Raw genomic sequence first — 20,900 nt, 5'->3', positions numbered from 1 at the left:
AACAAACAGCTATAGACACAATATCTGTACCTTAAAGGTATTATATGTTAAGTTCATTTTTATCACTTCAGGATACAGGCAAAAAAACAAATTTCAGTTTTTATTCTTTCATACCTGGTAAAGTTATAAACCTATTCATTTTATTTTTGATGCAGCAGAACATTAGTATACCCTGAAAATTATAAAACACACATACAAGGTCGTTTCGTAAGTCATAGCAACCATGTTATATCTTTGGAATATGTGGCAATATGATTAGTCCATTATGATTATGATTTGAAAACCTGTCTTACACTCTATGCAATTCCATCACCAGATGGGATCTGTATGTATTGATGGTTAGTTAACAGCACATGCAAAGTTAGTGTGCTGGAAGCCATGCTCCAAGACGGATAATGCCATAATCCTCAATGATAATGCTACAGCCCACACTGCAGCTTGTGTCAGAGACCTTTTACAGCGGTGGGGGTGGAAGGTCTTAGAACATCCCTCCTACTCGCCCGATCTCAGTCCATGCGACTTTGATCTCATTCCTAAAGTGAAGCTGCTGCATGGATAGCACTTTGCAAAGAAAGAGGACATCTTAACAGTATCTTGACGACAGGTGGTAGGCCTACACATTGATGAATCACATACAGCTGATGATATTTAACATCTTCCCCATCATTGAAAAAGATGTGTGTAAGGCTTGGGGAACTATTTTGAAGAGTGTTAGCTGTGTGTAATATACTTTTGTTTCCTTGTGTATAATAAAACAATAATTTCTATTTACACATCTTTCGATTGCCCCCTGCCCATTGGCTTCTGTGCCCTAGCCCCATATAGTGCTAGCATTGCAAAGCATATTCCAATGACTTTCAAACACATATAGTGGATTTCAATTGCTGCAGTTTTATCGGCTGATATAACACAGTTGCCATGACTTATGAAATAACACTCGTAGAAGTAAACAGTTATGTGCGACTCAATAGTAGTGTCTCTATGATATATTTTCATCTTCTTTTGAAAAAATGCATTAAATCCGAAACGAGTCATCTCAGGACTTAACAGACTATTTTTTTTTAATAGAGAATATTCCTCATTACAAATAGAAGTTCTTTTCCTGCCAGAACAAGATGGCTTACAGCCCCACTTCACTCTTCCCTTCAATTTATTAATTATTAATTACCAGAGTATACCATCAGATAAATCTCACCCTAAGGAGAGTGGTGCTATAATCTCAAAAATTGACAAATTTAGACTTATCATACATTACCTCTAGGGTACAGATACATAGGTTGATTTTTTAGTTCTGGCAATTATTTTTTTTTCTCGATATATAGCATACTTATATGATTCTAAATTTTATAAGCCTTTCATGTAGTCACCAGCATTGCATACGACATGTTCCCAGTGATGTGGAAACCATTGGATCTCACTGGCACTGCCTAATCTATTGATGATGCAAATAAAGCAGTTAGTTGCCTGTAAAACATTTTCAACTGTTCGGAAATGAATCCCATGAAGTAGGTCCTTCATTTTAGAGATTTCATCAAAATCAAAGGGACTTAAATCCGGAGAATATGGCGGGTGATAGAGCACTTCCCAGCCCCAGTGACTGAACAATTCAGGCAACTCCTGCTGTATGCGTCCTAGCATTGTCATGCAGAACGATGGGTGGGTAATCCATAAAGTGTTGCTGTTTTCTTCTCAGAGCTGCTCGCAGATTCTTTCACAAAAATGAACAGTAGTACTCCGCATTAACGATCTCTGCCTTGGGGGAATGGTATGCTTTAAGATCACACCATCCCAATCATAGGTAAGAATCAGCATACCCTTCACATTGGTGGGAGTCTGCCGAACTGTTGTTTTTCGTCGTGACCCATGATGACACCACTCGTCTGACTGGTGTTTCAGTTGAGGTTCATAAGATCTGACCCAGGTCTCATCAATTGTAATGATATGCCATAAGAAGACCTCTCCTTCGCGCTCATAGCGCTGCAAGAGAGTACGAGAAGTGTCATATAGCTGCAATTTCTGCATGTCTGTTAAATCATGCGGAATCCATTTTGAGGCAATTTTCCGCATATTCAGACAGTCCAAAATGTGAAGCACAGTCGAAGGCACCAATTCTGTATCTTGTGCCAACTCACGAATCATTAAGTTCCGATCCGTCTCCACTAACGCAGACACAGCCTGTACATGTTCGTCACTTACTGGTGGGTAACCAGATCGCGGCATGTTCAACACACTTTCGCGTCCTTGTCTGAAGGCTCTAACCTACCATTCGGTAAGGTAATGCAGCCGCACCGCAAGCCTCACTGTCATGCCATGCATCCTCTAGCACATTGAATTTTTAATCAGCTTCTCTGTTCCTCCTTCGAAAACATTGCGACTGTATTCTGCGACTACTTGCTCACAACTGCTCGTCTTGTTGTTGTTACCGTGAATGGACATGGAGGGGGGAGGGCGAGTTCATTAACTCTGAGGGAGGGGAGGGATGTAAGCAACCTGTGGTATAAGTGGTATTGCCTGGCTTCTTTGCACGGCATCGCTGCAGCATAGTTGCCACTACTAAAAAAATCAACCCATGTATGTAGCATACCCACCACCATTTGAACGACTACTCGTCTATAGTAATGAATCTAAGCTTCACAACAATATCTGTGCAGGAGCAGGCACATACAGCAACTAGCAACTCTTTCTTTTCCTTTTACATATCCAAAATTTGTAATATTATTGCCTTTTATAGTGAGACAAGCAATATGTGCAGTCCAACACCAGCTCATATACCATTCACATAACTCCTGCTGGAATACAGAGTGATTCGTAATTGTATACAACAAAGGGGTGCAGCAGATTCTATGCTGAAAAAAAGAAGAAAAGTCTCATAACTAAGGGGCGGATGTTGATGAAAAATCATCTTATTTTTCATATTAGAATGATGCCTATTAATGTAGAAATCCTTTCTATGTTAATATCAATGTAAAAAAAAATAATTTCTTATATTGCTTTTTTTTTACTTTTTTAACTAATAGGTCATTTTTATATTTTTTTTTTTCGGCATTTTTGGTCATTTTTAATACTTTGAAGAACTTTTAGATCATTTGAGATGCATTTTACTTTCTTTTTTACCAATAGGTATGTTAAATAATTTTCTAAGCAAATAGGTCAGTAGTAATTACCTACTGAATAAGTGAATAACAGTGAAGTTTGAGTTTTATAGTTTGGAACAGACTCATTCCACTCAAGGGTTCACTTCCCACAACTGAAGTAATATAAAATGCTTTACAACAGCTTAGTTTAAGTGAAGGCTTTGACTGCTACTGTTCTTTTGTCAGTACGAGGGTGTTGTTAGAATTTATGTTTGGAAGGAGGGAAACTTTCACAATGTCCTGTGTCCTCAACATGGTTCGAAAGGGATGTCTACTGTAGTGTATTTTTAATACAAAGACTGCACCACCTGGGAGTAGCATTCGTCCAAATGGCATCTCACTGCATGAGAGTAATGTAGAAGGGCTCCATCATGAAGAAGTCACATATTTAACCGTGTTGCCAGTGGACATCTTCCAGTAGCTGAAGGAAATCGGTGTGCAGAAAGTATAGGCAGCTGCCACCTGTTAGTTATAAAGGCAGTTCACATGGTCCAAGTAGAATATTACCCACAACTGCACCCAAATGTTGATGAATAACTGATTTTGCAAACGGACTTCCAGGATGGCATGTGGATTCTCGTCGATCTACATGTGCTGACTGTGGAAATTAACAATGCCAGTATTTTGCTGAAGAACTGGAGATCTGCAGCATGGTAGTGCATCAGCCACTTGTAGAATGTGTACAGTGTTCCTGAGATTTGGGTGTCATCAGATAGAAAAACGTGCAGCGTCTGTACGAGCAGCAGCAGCAGCAGCAGAAATCCATCTTTCCTCACCATAAATTAGAATTAGTTCAGCTAGTTCTTCATTCGAGTATGGTTCCCCCTATATATCAACAATGCACACATACAGCAAGTGAATGAGTGTCATCTATCGTCTCCAGCACACCTAATGATACATGACTGTCATTGAACAACACTATCCCACAAAGTTGCAATATTACGATAAAAAAAAAAGTTCCAGCAATATGTTGTTGTAAGATTTGTTCCTTTTTCAGTGTAGAATTTGCTGCATTTCTTTAATGTATACCATTACGAATTATCCTGTATATAGTAATTCTAGCAGGTTACAAAAGCACCAATACAAGCCACAGTATCCTTCACAAAGTATAAAAATGCAGAACCACGAAAAGAAAACCCTCATGCCATCTAGATAATGCTAAAATTCATTCCCACAATTGGTAACGACAATACTGATCACTTGACAAAATGAGGCACCAACACCCTTCACACAATACACCCAACAGATCAGATTCCTTCTCCATATAAGAGTTGAAGTCAAATTCATAAATGAACTGGAAGCAAATTACAAAAACCTTGGAGAATGAAGCTACTTATCATTGCTGTTTGTTAGAAAGGGAAACTATTGCATTGTTTAGACTTATATCGGTATTGCATTGCCTCCCATCTATGTATGATTAGAATTTGTACAAACCCACACTGTTCTGTCTGCAATCAACACGAGAATGAATGTTGTTTTCAACCATCTACCACTCTATATGAATGCTACTGGGGTACCAGGACACATCTCTCAGGATAATTTCATCATATGATGTTTATGTGGTTATATTTGAGATGATACCATACTCTGCTGCATGCATACTTCCTGCATATGACGAAAGCCAATAGCAGAGCCATATCAACATCTCCTACAAGAAAACAAGAGACAGAAAGAGAGGGAAAAGTCAGTCAGTAGTAGTTTCTCTGTTGTCTGAGAACACAAGATGAGAACATCTCTAACAATGTGCAGTTAATAAGTAAATTCCAACACTCAAGAAATTTTATAGCACTACCATCTGTACCTTACTGACAGGGATTGTCGCAGAATGTAATACAATGTTCCAAGTTTTAGGCACTGATAGCAATGTCCCAAAATTTTGTCAAATTCTTCCATAACCACCACAACAGAGTAAATTCCAGGAACGAAAATGCTATCAAAAGCGTAATTTATCATTGAATGTCGGTTGAATTCAATTTGGGTGCTTAAATAATTTTAACCAAAATGTAAAAACCTCCTCCAATTGAAATTCTGGCTGATATGTACATCTATTATCTGGCTGTGCATCTCACTTGATATGTGTCAGAAGAACAATTGTTTGTATACATCTGAAGTCTGACTAGTGGAATATGTAGCTAGTCAGCGATGTATGCAATGGAGATGGAAAGGAACTGGCCACCCTACCCCATTACCTCCTGGCCTAGTTGCCTCATAAGTGATACCTTCTTGGTATCTCCTTCTGAGGTTCAGACCTGTCTTCGGACAGTTGATTAAACAACAACAACACTGTAAAAGACACATTTACTTACGGTAATATAGTTACATGTTGCTCTGGTTTATGCATTTTGCAAAGAATTACCACTTTTCTTTCTTTTTTCGTCTGTATTACATCCTCTTTTTAATACCAGACTTACAATCCAATGTGATGTAGGGGATGATATATCTTCGGACAGACATGAATATAAACTAACAATGTGCCTCTCTAATCGTGTGATCAGTATGGCACAGGGTCAATACTGAGACAATACAAAACAGCACATGACTAGGGACAAACATCCAATCCTATGGACGGAAGATAAATTTCTTCAATTTTTCACAAGAATCAACCAGGGACAGCTTCGGTGAGAAGCATATATGCTATTCACAAAGCTAAGAAATTCCTGTAGTGCAATAGAACAGAACGGAGGGTTAAGACCAGTGAGTAAATACGGTCGGTCATTTAAATGTAACAACTTGTTTCTGTTTGGAATGTGATATAATAGCTGCTGGTTAAGTTACACTAGAATATGAATCAAAATTCATGACACTGTTGCCTATGAGCACTTTCTTTTTTAAAGAAATTATTAAAGCTCTATATACTGGTAAACTGCGAAATTTTAGTAATAGTAGGAGGCATAACTACTATCTGACTAAACAATGCCGCACGTCTCTGGTTTGCTGCAGCTATTAAGCAGAATATCAAGTTTTTCATGCTACATTAGAAAGAAGAAAGATTACTGAAGTAAATCCTAAACTATCATATCATCCCAAAGAATATAAAGATAGAAGCCCTTCAAATACAGATTCTTGTGCAGCTGAAACAGATCCAAAGGCCTAATCTTTTACATACAAGGAGTGACAAAGAAAGATGCTCTAATATCTCAGACTATAACTATTAAAGTATCATAATGAAGTTTAGCATAAAGCTTTGAGAATAATATCTTCACTTCATTTCAGAAAACGCCTTTATACTGTTTATAGTTTTGCGAGTCTGTAACAAAAACATTTTACTATATATTTAAACACCATGCAAAGTTTTAGAACACGTAAAAAATCTCATAATCATTGTGCTAATCTTAAATTCATGCTGCTCTCAAATTACAAGAATTAAAAACATAGCTCTATGATAAAATTTGTGTGGTAACTTCAGTGCTTCAGTGGCTGGTCATGATAATATCTTTGAAAAATATTGGAGTGCAAGAGGTCAAATGACTTCATTGTCAAATGCCTGGCATTAGAAAACAACAACAACTTTTTTTAAACATTAAGTTCTTTCAGTTCTATGTTTACAACTCTACATTTAAGAGATACGATGAAATGAAACCAGTTTGTTTCACATCACGTTTAAAAAGCATTTAATTTGTTCGAAATGTGTTGTGGCAGATATTCATTCATATTAATTTGCAAAACAGTAAAATTTTAATTTTTTAAGCCCACTTAATAAGAACAAATCCATTACTTCAAGCAGACAACCATGAAAATAGAGAAAACACCAGTTACAAAACAACAGGAAGCAAATTGTGTAAATAAAAAATACTCACTGAATGTATTTCTGGACAGTAGCTTGTAGGACTGCATTCTTCGGGAATACTGCTCTAGGAAGTCCTACAGGAATCTCTGTTACATCTGCTGCACTGTCCCATATTTGTCCTATTATACGATCAATAACTGGTTGATATCTTTCCAAGTCAAGTGACATCTTCACCATTACTTCTGCCCATAAGTATCCTCCTACTGAAAACCCATGAAGGAGGCACTGCTGGTAGCATTCGTTCCATGAAAGGAACTTCAGGATATCCTCTGCAACAAGCTAGGCATAGATGCATCTATTACAAGCCAGGACCTACATAAATTTGAAACAAAGTTTTTGTAAAGCTTATGTAAGATTAAAGAGTTATTAACTCGGATTTCAAGTTTGTAAAAATATATGCAAGTTTTTATCAACATATAACCAATTCTGGATATCAGGGATGGAAAATTTATGTTCCACCATAATCACAACTAAAAATTTCGGGTATTACGATCCGTCCTGATTCAACTTAACATCATCATCCCTGACGAAATACAGATTCATAGAACACAAACTGTTTTCAGATTTGTGTCAACACTTGCTGTATGATTAGAAGTGCTAGGATTAGCATTTGAAATAGAAGGGGAACAGCACTGTCACTTAGTGGAACCTGATCCACATGAATAACTGGCTGAGCTGGCCAACTGATTTATCAGTTTGTCTTCAAAACAATATCCAGCTAATAAAGCAATAAATTACAAGACCAGGAAATGCTGTACCAATATTACTGAATTATATTTGAGACTTTTTCCTTCCTCCACATGAACTATCAATCCCATGATATAATAGTTACAGTTACTTCTTATTCCTCTAAATTTCAATATTTATTTTATTTCCTACCTGCTTTTGTTAATTTTTTTTTTGTGCTTCTTACCTGAGTACCCTTTACTGGCCACAGCAACTGCCATGGGGTTATGCTGACGTTAAGGACGTCAAAGCCCTGGTCCATGTAGAAGCTGGCATATTTCAGAATGTGCTTCCTTTTGGCCATCAGCCAAGACAGTATAACAACTAGAGGCTTAGTATTCTCACCAACTCTTGGATATGTCAGACGAAGAGGTAAACTTTTATCAACTCTAATGTCACTGTCAGCACTAATTAAATCCATGTTTTTTGTAATCTGGTTCACAGAATATGGCCGGTGTGGTGATGACATAGTCAGACCAATGCAAGTAGCAAATGGCACTGGGGTGGCATTTTTCTGAAACAACAAATGTTTAATTTCATTTCTTACTTCCATCCATTACATCTATTAATAAATATGATTATCTCGTGACAAGAACATTGTACGAAATAGAAATATAAAAATTAGAAATTTATCCTTTGAAGAGGTGGAAAAATTCAAATATCTTGGAGCACCAGTAACAAATATAAATGACACTCAGGAGGAAATTAAATGCAGAATAAATACGGGAAAAGCCTGTTATTATTCAGTTGAGAAGCATTTATCATCCAGCCTGCTTTAAAAAAACCTCAAAGTTAGAATTTATAAAACAGTTATATTACTAGTTGTTCTGTACTTGGACTCTCATTTTGAGAGAAACAGAGATTAAGGGTGTTTGAGAATAAGGTGCTAACGAAAATATTTGGGACTAAGAGGGATGAAGTTAAAGGAGAATGGAGAAAGTTACATAATGCAGAACTACATGCATTGTATTCTTCTTACTTACTTACTTACAAATGGCTTTTAAGAACCCGAAGGTTCATTGCCGCCCTCACATAAGCCCGCCAGCGGTCCCTATCCTGTGCAAGATTAATCCAGTCTCTATCATCATACCCCACCTCAAATTCATTTTAATATTATCCTCCCATCTGCGTCTCGGCCTCCCTAAAGGTCTTTTTCCCTCCGGTCTCCCAACTAACACTCTATATGCATTTCTGGATTCGCCCATATGTGCTACATGCCCTGCCCATCGCAAACGTCTGGATTTAATGTTCCTAATTATGTCAGGTGAAGAATACAATGCGTGCAGTTCTGCGTTGTGTAACTTTCTCCATTCTCCTGTAACTTCATCCTGCTTAGCCCCAAATATTTTCCTAAGCACCTTATTCTCAAACACCCTTAACCTATGTTCCTCTCTCAGAGTGAGAGTCCAAGTTTCACAACCAAACAGAACAACCGGTAATATAACTGTTTTATAAATTCTAACTTTCAGATTTTTTGACAGCAGACTGGATGATAAAAGCTTCTCAACCGAATAATAACACCCATTTCCCATATTTATTCTGCGTTTAATTTCCCCCCCCGAGTGTCATTTATATTTGTTACTGTTGCTCCAAGATATTTGAATTTTTCCACCTCTTCGAAGGATAAATCTCCAATTTTTATATTTCCATTTCGTACAATATTCTGGTCACGAGACATAATCATATACTTTGTCTTTTCGGGATTTACTTCCAAACCAATCGCTTTACTTGCTTCAAGTAAAATTTCCGTGTTTTCCCTAATCGTTTGTGTATTTTCTCCTAACATATTCACGTCATCCGCATAGACAAGAAGCTGCATTATATTCTTCACCTGACATAATTAGGAACATTAAATCCAGACATTTGAGATGAGCAGGGCATGTAGCACTATGGGCGAATCATATAAATCATGATCGGCAAAGATCCACTTGTACTTTTTCAATATGCCAAATCAATAAAAACATACAATTGCATGAAGTACTGCGATCTACTGATAACATATTTATCTGCTTCTTCGAGAATTCAATACAGTCATATCAGTTATCAAAGTTAATACAGAACCAATACTGGAAACTATAAAAAAAAAATGGTACTCAGAAAACTTAAGGTCTGTCAATGCTGAAAAAGCAAACATGAAGGAAAAATTAGTCAAATCCATTACAAGCTAAATCAGCCCAGAAGGGTGGCAAGAGGTTAAGATTCTTACCTTTACAGACAATGGGCAATAATGATAATAGTGATATACACTCAATAAAACAAGTTTTTTTAAATTTCTTTTTATTAATGGTGGGTATTTTTCATCATTCACCCATATGAAGCCCAGGTCCACAGGATCATAAGTCCAGCACTCTAATCACTAGACCACCGTAGCAGCTTCATTAAAAAAAAGTCAATATTAACACAAAATGTAGCACTGAGTTAGAAAGAAGAACTGATGCAAAATACTCGAGATTATACTTCAGACTCACCAGAAGTGAATACATACAGCCTAAAGTAACAGATTCACAGTGCAAGGAAAGACAATGTTGAGCAACCAAACATGTTCAAACTAACTCAATTCATACAAACAGTAAAGGAAATAGAGGGATAACTTAGCTTATCACGTCAAAAAGAGAAGCTTGAATAGCAGTTTAACGAAATACAACAGCTACGGAGAAGAAATAAAAAAAAAAATGTCAGTCCAGAAGTAGCTACTGTATATCTAAGCTAAGCCCTACAATCAATACATACAAAAAGTGCCCTGAAGGTAAATGGTGTTTCTTTCATTTGTGTTCTTGTGGAATCAACCTCGAATTTTTACTCTTTTTTTGGTTCAAATAAGGAGGGGGCAGCTGTCTCCTCCTCCACCCCACTCCCTTTACTTGGAGGGTGGCTAAGCAGCCCTTGCTATCTGGTCTTGCAATGACTGGCTACATTGTCCCTGCTGCATGGCAGCACCCTGCAAGTGCAACCCTCCCCCCAGACACTTGTTTTCGCTTATACACATGAGAGGGCGCTTTAGCTCTCTCCTACTTCCCTGCTTCAGACGCACCAACACAGTGTAGGTGTACATGCAGTCATGTTTCAGGCTATAACTCAGTGCTCTCTACTGGCAGATATATGAAACTTTCGTCAGTGAAAGCAGAAAGTTCACTGAATACAATGTACTATCGCTAATATTTTTAACTATATTCACAGCTATTTAATACGAGAAGAATTCGTACCGGCACTGGAATCGAACCCAGGATCTCTCAGCTCTGCGCGCTGAGCTATGCTGGGACATGATCCACAGCGCCAGCCGAACCCCTCTCGTAATGCTTTTATTTTTTCTCGTATAAAATAGTAATAATACATATTGGCTACTTCATAGTAGCCGTGTAGTATTCAATGAGGTGGGCGAGACCTCATACAAAATGAATATGTGATGTATTAACTGTTAGCAGTTGTCACAAACTGATGTTGAATATGGCCACAAAGTCATTTAAATATGCGCTCCTGCATATATGACTTGTATCATCTCAAATGCAGGTAGTAAGGCCGTAAAAGCATTACGAGAGGGGTTCGGCCGGCGACGTGGATCATGTCCCGGCATAGCTCAGTTGGAAAGAGCGCTCAGCGCGCAGAGCTGAGAGGTCCTGGGTTCGATTCCCGGTGCCGGTACGAATTTTTCTTGTATTAAATAGCAATAATACATATTGGCTACTTCATAGTAGTCGTGTAGTATTCAATGAGGTGGGCGAGACCTCATACAAAATGAATATGTAATGTATATTCACAGCGACAAAAAAAAAATGGTGACATTACTTTTCAGCATGCCCTAGTATTAAATGTTATAAAACACTAAGTAATCAATTCAACATTCATAATATGCTAAGATTTATAGTGCCCGTGTGTCGTACTTTTAACACTCAGAATCAAGTCACCCTAAATACAAATAGGATCTACTTACACAAATAAAGGTGGAAGTCCTGGCTGTGCCCTTCACAGCCAGTGTCAGCGCCATTCCAAATACTGTCATTTCATTCACAGCAAAGCTACTACAGAGAGGTAGTCCAGAGGGCACCCTGAGAAACAAACAGTCTGATAAAACTCAAGCATGTTTTCTTTAAATTTCTTCATGTTCCTTTTATAAAACTATTCACTGAAGCTCATTTCATGATTTTAAATGTTCATAATATTACAAAAGTAGCCAAAAACATAAAACCAGGGGTAGTGCGTCATTAAGGGCTGAAGGGGCTTAGCCCCACCACAAGGACATAAGAGTTTAGAATTTTCATACTATTTATATTTTACATAATTAATTTAATGAGACCAAATTTATATCAGAGTAACATTACCCTGAAGTAATTAATGATATGCGAATATGTAAGTATGATGGTGTAGATTTTGTACGTTTATTCTGACATAAAGACTCAGAGCGAGTATTGGTTGCTGCTTTGAAGGTCAGAGAACTTTTGAGGGAGAGCAAAAAAAGAACACTGTATATATAAGAGCTATATGAACAGATGGCATGGGAATGTTATTGTAAACTCACTTATATTCTTCTAACTTCATGTAACATGTTCTGGTGGTGAAGCTTCCGACACATATTTCAAATCCTAGTTTTCAGTTCACTTTTAGCAAAATTATGAAAAGCATAATTTCTAGCTAGCATTTAATTAACTAGTGATAGTTTAAAATAGTCATAATATTGTACATAATGGGTTTCTACTGATTAAGGAAGCCCAGGCCCTTCATGGGCTGTAGTGCTAATAATGAATGAATGAATGAATTGTACATAATGAAATTATTAATATATTATGAAAATAGTACAACAATAATAATTTTGTTTCTCATGGAAAGATTTTCATAAAATTGTACGCATTTGCTAACACTTGTATATTTGATATACTGTACTTTGTCCCTATTTTAGGGGAAGTTTGTTTAAATAAATAAAATATTTTTCTGATATCTCCATTCTTTTCATTAAGTTTAGAAGAAACATTAAAAGTAAAACGACTTGGAGTGTACCAACCTAGAAATTTTAAGCTTCACCAGAATTGCAGGACTCAGAACAGAGCATTCATGTCTTGATTCCTTTATAAATGAGGTATAGGTCATTTGTTATCTTGTCAAACCAAATGCTTGAGAGTGCCGTAGCATATAGTAAGAAACTTATGGTGAGGGTGAGTGAGAGCTTGCTAGCTATGGGTAGAAGCAAAACGAGGGGGGGAAAGCTTCTCAGTCCACTTTCTTCTTCCCTTGGCTATGTTATGTTTTTTTATTTAACGAAGCTCGCAACTGCAGAGGTTATATTAGCGTCACCAGATGTGCTGGAATTTTGTCCTGGAGGAGTTCTTTTACATGCCAGTAAATCTACTGACTTGAGCCTGTCGCATTTCAGCACACTTAAATGCCATCGACCTGGCCCAGGATCGAACCTGCAACCTTGGGCATAGAAGGCCAGCGCTATACCAACTCGCCAACCAGGTCGACTCTTCCCCTGGCACTCAGGTAGGTTTCACAATATTTTATTGTTAGCAGGAATTATAATCAAGCATGCTTAACTGTATTGATACTACCAATATAAAAATAATAATATTAATGATAATAATAATTATGATGGTAGAGACTGGATTAATCTTGGCGGGCTTATGTGAGGGTGGCAATGAACTGGGTTCCTTAAAAGCAGCAGCAGCAGCAGCAGCAGCAGCAGCAGCAGCAGTAGTAGTAGTAGTAGTAGCAGTAGTAATAATGTTTATTTATTTATATTTGTGTGCTGGTCAATAGTCATTGGCCAATTATAGTCCAGCACATTAGTACACTAAAAAAACAAATATTATTCTGACTCTCAAGATTTGTTAAATGAGAATGATATCTTAATTAAGTCGTGGTGTTCTTCTAATTATTTATGTATTAATGAAAGTAAAGCTGCAGATCTTTAATTTAGCTTTGATAGGAAACATAAGATTTTTGGGCATTTTCATTGAATGCAGTTTGGGCTAGGATAGTCACATCAATATGATTTCTAGCAAAATATCCAAAGATATTTGTCTAAAACTGTGGATACAAAAGTGCTATTAACTGTATATTATGATAATATTCATAGTCATCTTCAATATGGTATTTTATTATGGGGGAATTATAGTTCCTCTTTTAATATTTTCAAATTACAAAAGAAAGCAGTGAGAATTATTTGTGATGTTGGGTCAAAAAAAGAGGGTTGCCATACGTCTCGGAAAACCAGAATTATCCTGGTTTCGAGGGTTGGAAAAAGTGTCCCTGCTGGTTTGGTAAAATCCCGGATTTACAGAATATATACATTTTACGATAATATTGTGTCATTTTCACTATGAAATGTATTTGAAATTTCTACCTCAGATGCCATATTAAAATCTGATTGTTATTAATTGATTGGAAACTTGACTACAATCGCTTTAGTTTAAATTGTTTGATTAGTGTTGGCAAGCTATTGAATGCGCTTCGTTATACTAAAATACCTTGGCTAAATGTTCAGCAGGTTGAAGGTAAGAACTGTAAGAATCTCTTGGTTTGCTTGTTTTAACAATAGCTCTTGTCATTGGTTATTATTATTTACTACTGTGACTATGCCACCAAAACGTAAAACTAAATTTAAAGACGAGTATTCAGCAAAAATTCCTGTAATGAAGACAGGTCGGAATGAATATGAAGCAGAATGTAAATTATGTAGATACTGTAGGTTTAACTGAAATTATTTTTAATGTTAGAAACAGAACAGATTTCCATTCTTTCAAAAATATTAGAAGTGTGATGTTCTAAAAGAAAACTATATTTGTTCACAATTGCACATGGAGGGAAAAGTGATATCAAAGTTCACGTTGTTACGGCTGAACACAGAGATGCCTTAAAGTCAGTAAGCAACTAACTACTTACTGTCTTTTACCACCAATAAGTGCAAAAAAAGGAATGTAGCTGCTGCAGAGGAAATATTGGCTTTCCACTCAGTCTGACCACCATTCCTACAACTTCACCACATGTACAAGCAAGTTGTTTTTAGAAATGTTCAATGATTCAAAAGTAGATAAAACATTTTCCAGTGCACAAATCAAAACAGAAGCTATTGTAAATAATGTAATGTCTCCTCTTATATGGGCAGAACTGAAAGAGAATCTTTAAGAATCAGATTTTAATGACTATCGGTACAGATGCCAGTAATCACAAATATCATAAGATATTTCCTGTGACAGTGCAGTTTTATGATAAAGTTGAGGACATTCAATCAAAAATGGTAGATATAGTCGAATGTCAAAATGAAAATTCTGATACAGTCTCTGGTGTTATTCACATAATATTACGAAGCAGAACAATACTGAAGGTAAAATATCTTCCTTTGGGGAGAGGACAACACTAATACAAATTTTGGGGGTCTAGGTAGAAGAGATAAAAATAATGTTCTTAAATCGAAATGTAAACTGGGTAGATCAATTGTAGGGATTGGGTGCGCAACCCATATTTTGCACAATTCTTTGAAGGCTGGTGCTGATAGTCTCTCTGCAGATGTTCAGACTATAATTGTGAAAGTGTATACAGTCAACTTCGGTTATAGTGAACCTCTGCAGACCAGCATCTTTTGTTCACTATAACCGAGGTTCACTAAAACCGAAGTGTCTGTTTTTATACTACTGACATTGCTGTACATACAGTATTAATGTCCCTCTGGGACATTAATATCAGTACTATATCAGTACTAATGTTGACTTTATCTTCCAACTTAAACACTTTACGCTTCAACATCCTGATGTTCACAGTTCGAAACTTGAATCTAACCTGGTCATGTACAGTAGGTAGTAGGCATTGACCGATTTCGCATCTCTTCCCACTAGAGGTATGCTACTATGTATTCGGCCTTGGAATTTTCCCGGGTTCACATTTAAAAAGATGCGGGAGGAAGGGTTGAGGACCATTATACTGTAATCCTTCTTGTATTTACCCTTTGGTCATCACTCTACTCTCTTATTCTTCTAATAACCTCTTTTAAAGTGGTCAGAACTAATCCTTCCTTTATCCCTCACTGCGTACACTATTCTCTTTAACATGTTTCAAGCTGTCCAGGAAGCTGAACAAATCCTGTCTTTCAATGCACTTACAGAGTAGAAGGTTTGAAATTTTGTTCCGAACATATTCTTGGAAGTTTATAGGAGAAAGGGTTTCCTAAATTACCATTTTGGCCATTTTAAAATTACATTTTCTTGGGGAAGTTACAGTTTTACGTTCACTATAATCGAAGTGAGGGTTCACTATAAACAGAAATATTAATGTACTTTTTAATGTATGCGGGTTGGGACCAATGATTTAGGTTCACTGTAGCCGAATGTTCACTATAACTGAATTCTGAGTTGACTGTAATTACTTTTCAATATATATGGCTAAGTCCCTTCCCTAACTGAATTCTGAGTTGACTGTAATTACTTTTCAATATATATGGCTAAGTCCCTTCCCAACAATTGAAACATTTTTACATAATTATGTTTCAGCCATTAAAGTCATATTTCATGTCACAAGACAAATGTCCTGTTCTTTTGAAGTCCTTTTTTTCTAGTGAAGTTGGGGAGGCTTATTTCTGGTTTATTATGGCACAGATGAGCTTGTTTCAAAAGTCCATTGCAAGGATTGAGATGAAAGAGATTTCAGTAAATGAGGTTAAAGTAATATTGTTGGATGTAACTGACACTATGAAAGGAAGGATGATGGTTTTGTTAGTTCTAAGGTTACAGATATATTGATAGATCTGCCAGAATCACAATATTGCTCATTTGCGATAAGAGAGGCACAACTCAAAATTTTTCATTTTTGAGATTTTTACAAAAATGAACTCCAAAAGTAGTATATTTTTATCGTGAATAACGACAAATACATGATTTCATTATTTTTCCCCCAGATGACAGATGTGTCTTTATTAAACTGTTTTAATCTAACAAAATCATTACAACAACAAAGACTTAATTTTAGTTGTTACGAAGCATTCAAACTGAAATGTTTAAATCTTTTCATGAAGAGTGACAGAATTTGCGTTGCGTCTTTTCATTGAATAATTTTTTTCAGTGGCATAGAATTATTCTGCGTTGTGTCATTATTTTAGAAAAGTAACAAATACTTATTTAACTTCCCTTATCATCAGTAAGCTTACATTTAATATTGTGACGGTATTTATGATTAAAACTATTTTAATTTAATAATTATTTAATGTTATGTCTGTCTATTTGAAAAGTAAAATAACATTTTACCTTTATTTTTAATATGGTTAGTAATTTTTTTTTTACACGGAAATGAGTCAATTACGTTCCCATGTAATTCTAAAGCTGTCAAAACAAACATTTTTAGACAATGATGTCTGGCAGCCGGTTACTCAAACACAACTCGAATGTTTGTTCAATAATATACCGAAAATTTTATCAAGATGAATAGTATTAATGCCTTGATTAAAAATTTAAAAGAAATAACAGTGTCCCTGTAAATGAAATAAGTTTAAAGTATGTAACATGAATAATGATCTGCCCTGTTATTTACAGAAAGTAAGCATGCTAGTGTAAATGATGCTGATACAGATTCTAAATAGAATGTTTTTAATTTAACATTTTTAACTTGAAAACAACTGATGTCACCTGTTTCATTTGGCATGTGGGAGAAGCAGAAAGAGATGTCAATGAAATAGGTATCTGTGTGCTTAACTTCTTGGAAGAAAAACAGAAAATGTCGGCTGAAGACATAAACATAATTTTCTATACTGATCATTGCTGAGGACTTCTGTCCTAAGGTTCATGATCCATCTGTACATGTTCACTGTATCCAAATTCCCAAATCTGAAATCCATTATCCATAAATTCTTGATAACTGGATACACTCAGGATGAAGATGATAGTGCCCTTTCAATTATCGAGAGCGAAGTAAAACTCATGTCCAAAAGTGGTCCGATTTACACTCCACATCATTTTGTCTCTATTGTTAAAGCTGCAAAGAAAATAGGACGGACCTACAAAACCAAGGAAATATCCCATAAGGACTTTTTCAATATCAAGAATCTAGGAACAAATTACAAGAACACAAATTACTTCAGGGGCACAAGGAAAATCAACGAAGTAAAGGTTTTGACAGTGCATCAAAGTCATCCATTGTCATTTTTCTACAAAACATTGTATTTCGACGAAGAATTTCAAGAAGTACAACTAAAAAAAGTTCTTCAAGAACTGAAACCAAAACAGAGACTCTAGAATTGCCACAAGTTTATAATGAAAAAAATAGGTATAAGTGAGAGAAAAGAAGCAGATTTACTAGATCTCATTAAACTGAATCACATTCCAAGCTTCTATAAAGAATTCTTTGAATCTCTGAAAGTGTAGAGGAGTGTTGTGAACTGTATTGAAAGTGTTGTGCTGTAGTTTATGTTTACTGGGCAATTTATTTCTAAAATAATTTTGTGTAAAGAATTTCAGATCTTTTATAATGCTTTCTCAATCTAGGTTGTTGCTATTATATTATTTTTTCTAACATAATTCATAGTCATGTATTTAAAAATAGTCATTAAGTTATACGGTTAATTATAAAGTATAATTTTCATAAAAAGTTATTACATTCGTTTGTCAATAAAACAACATCTTTGTTACAATTTAAATTTATTAATTAATGTCACAGAGCATCCTTATAATATTATTGTGTAATGACATGCCAATAAATTATTCCCTTGCATTACTTTATCGAAAAATTGCTTTTCTACAAACACAATAATTGTGCAGTTATTGTACAACTGCAATAATTGTACAATTATTGTATGTCAGGTAAATATTCTTACTGTCATAACTAAAAACAGACATATATTTATTTAAAAAAAGAACGACACAACTTAAAATAATTGTTGAAATTATTGATATTAATTAATAATTATGGTACTATACGCTACAACACTAGAAATATAATATATATGCAAAATTGCATTCCATTTGGAAAAAGCGTGTGCCTACAATTTGATTTTTAAGAATATGAAAATTTTAAAATGCTTCTCCTGTAAAATTAACACTTTTTAAGTTGTGTCACTCTTATCGCAAATGAGCAATATGTAAAATTTCATAATGAATGTATGTCTCTCTATGATTCTGTCGTTGATTATTTATTGAAATGGAGTGAGCCTCCCACTGATCTCAGCCATTTTGATTGGTTACTTTTGCAGAAGCCAGTTGTATGGGCTGATATTGAAAAAAAGTTTTAAATGGTTGAGTGAACAGACTACTTCCAAATTGAATAAAAGTAGTTTGTTTGATCAGGCAGTGACATCAAAATCTTCTGCCAGAGAAAGCGAAACAAATACAGATTTTACCAGTTCATTAGCTAGTAAGAAGTGGACAATGTTCGAAAGTTGTATCTTAAAAGGACAGTATCCTGCGCTATTAAAAATTGTCCAGTTTTCCTTTTCTCTCCTTGGGCATAATGCTAACGTAGAGAGGGTATTCTCCTTAATTAACACTCACTGGACTGAAGACAGGAGCAGATTAAGTGTGGCATCAATAAGGGTAATTCTTGACATTCAATACAATATATCGAACATTAGTTGTAGTGAATTTTATAAAATGATTGCTAGAGATCGGAACTTTTCCAGAATGTCTTTTTAAATGTGTTAAATCTATATTCATTTTGAAAGTAAATCTGTACGAATTATACCTTTGTGATTGAAACATCACAGTTTTATGTTTCCCTTTTCTGCCTTTTTTAATATAAATGCCTAATTTATTGGTATTGCTAGAAGTGTTGATTTGTGTTTTTTTACTCTAGATTAAAATCGCAAGTTTCTTGTTTATATTAGTTAATTAGTTAGGATACAATTAATTATACTTAATCACTCATTTAAAGTTTGTGTGACTGCAACCTGTGTATATTTTTGTGTGACTTTACTTTGTTTATAGGGTTTTTTTTTTCTTTTTATTTCTGTTATTGTATTTGTATTTCTGGTGATGTGGAAGAGAAGGCCTGACGGCCTTAACTACACCAGAATAAATAAATAAATAAATAATTTACAAAATAAATGTTTTTTTCCCTTTATTTGATTATTTACCTATTATTTATTAATTTAATATTAAAAATTGCCTACAGGTATATTTTAATTTATTTCTATAACTGCTACAATGAAAGTGACTTCACTGAATGTATATTACTGTCTTTCAGTCAGTTCATATTCTCTTTGCAACAATGAGTGCTGCTGTGATGTATAACAGTAAGCATTTTAATTATCGCTTGTGTTTATTTGACAAGGCAACAATGAGTGCGGATCTAACGTTATTTTTAACGGTTATTTTTCTTTCAGTTTTCATTGCGACGTTGTTGCAGCTAGCTAAATATTTCATATCGAAACATATCAGTACAACCAAACACAAAAATGCATTTTCCAAGGCTACAGAGAAGAAGATTTCTTTGCTTCCAACAGTAATTGCATCATCGAGACGAAAATCTCAATTTGCAGTCGACTTATGTAAAGCTTTTCTTGCTGCCGAAATCCCTTTGTGGAAAGTGCAAGGTTGTGGGTCTAGTGCAAGGTTTTTGTAATTGCCTTTTAGTGCGTATTTTAGCTATTTATAATGCCTTTTTGCCTGCCTATTTTAGCTATTTATGATGCCTTTTTGCCTGCCTATTTTAGCTATTTATGATGCCTTTTTGCCTGCCTATTTTAGCTATTTATGATGCCTTTTTGCCTGCCTATTTTAATGATTCATAATGCCTAAACTTTGGACTCTGCTGATTACAAGTAGCAAAATGTCGAAGTATCCGATTCTGTAAAATAAGAAAATCTAATGTCCATAAAGTTAAAGTATGTGAAATTCTTAACAAAGGGTCAAAAATAAAAATACATAAATGTTCCATAATAAAAGTGTGAATTCTGTAGTGCTCGGGAAAAGTGGCACAAGTCAAAAATGTTAATTTTATAAAAGAAGGAAAAAAAACTGTCTTCACACTGGTTTATGTCGATTTGATTTTCTTCTGTATGAATTATTGTAATGGGAGAAATACTTATGTCTCTTTTCTCAAGCGAGCTGATGTTCCGTAAGTTGTCAATAAATTGATAAAAAATGTTTGTGGAAATTGACTTATGCCACTTTTCCCAAGCACTGCAGAATTGTACATCAAATTCTCAAGTAGTCTATTAAAATACTGATGTGCATTGCAATGACATTGTATCATCATTAATAAAGTATGGCTCATAATAACTTAACCTTGTATCTTTGTCCTGGTTTAATGGAAAATAATTATGGCAACCCTACAAAAGAACATTG

At 35.3% G+C, this 20,900-nt stretch overlaps 1 protein-coding gene across 4 annotated transcripts in view; it reads right to left on the bottom strand.

The window, feature by feature from the left end:
- The window catches only part of l(2)k09913 (lethal (2) k09913), an 84,266-nt gene that overhangs the window by 5,065 nt on the left and 58,301 nt on the right, over positions 1 to 20,900 (bottom strand). For all 4 annotated transcript variants that reach the window (XM_069831613.1, XM_069831615.1, XM_069831616.1 and 1 more), the window contains 3 exons: positions 11,576 to 11,690; positions 7,835 to 8,161; positions 6,932 to 7,200 (listed from right to left, as the gene is read on the bottom strand). In XM_069831613.1, the coding sequence (XP_069687714.1) occupies positions 6,932 to 7,200; positions 7,835 to 8,161; positions 11,576 to 11,690 (711 nt within the window). The remainder of the gene's footprint in view (positions 1 to 6,931; positions 7,201 to 7,834; positions 8,162 to 11,575; positions 11,691 to 20,900) is intronic.

This window comes from Periplaneta americana, chromosome 7 (genome assembly GCF_040183065.1).
Source record: "Periplaneta americana isolate PAMFEO1 chromosome 7, P.americana_PAMFEO1_priV1, whole genome shotgun sequence".
NCBI classification, from domain to species: Eukaryota; Metazoa; Arthropoda; class Insecta; order Blattodea; family Blattidae; genus Periplaneta; species Periplaneta americana.
Note: the sequence above shows the minus strand (reverse complement) of the source record. Positions and strands in the feature narration are given on the sequence as shown.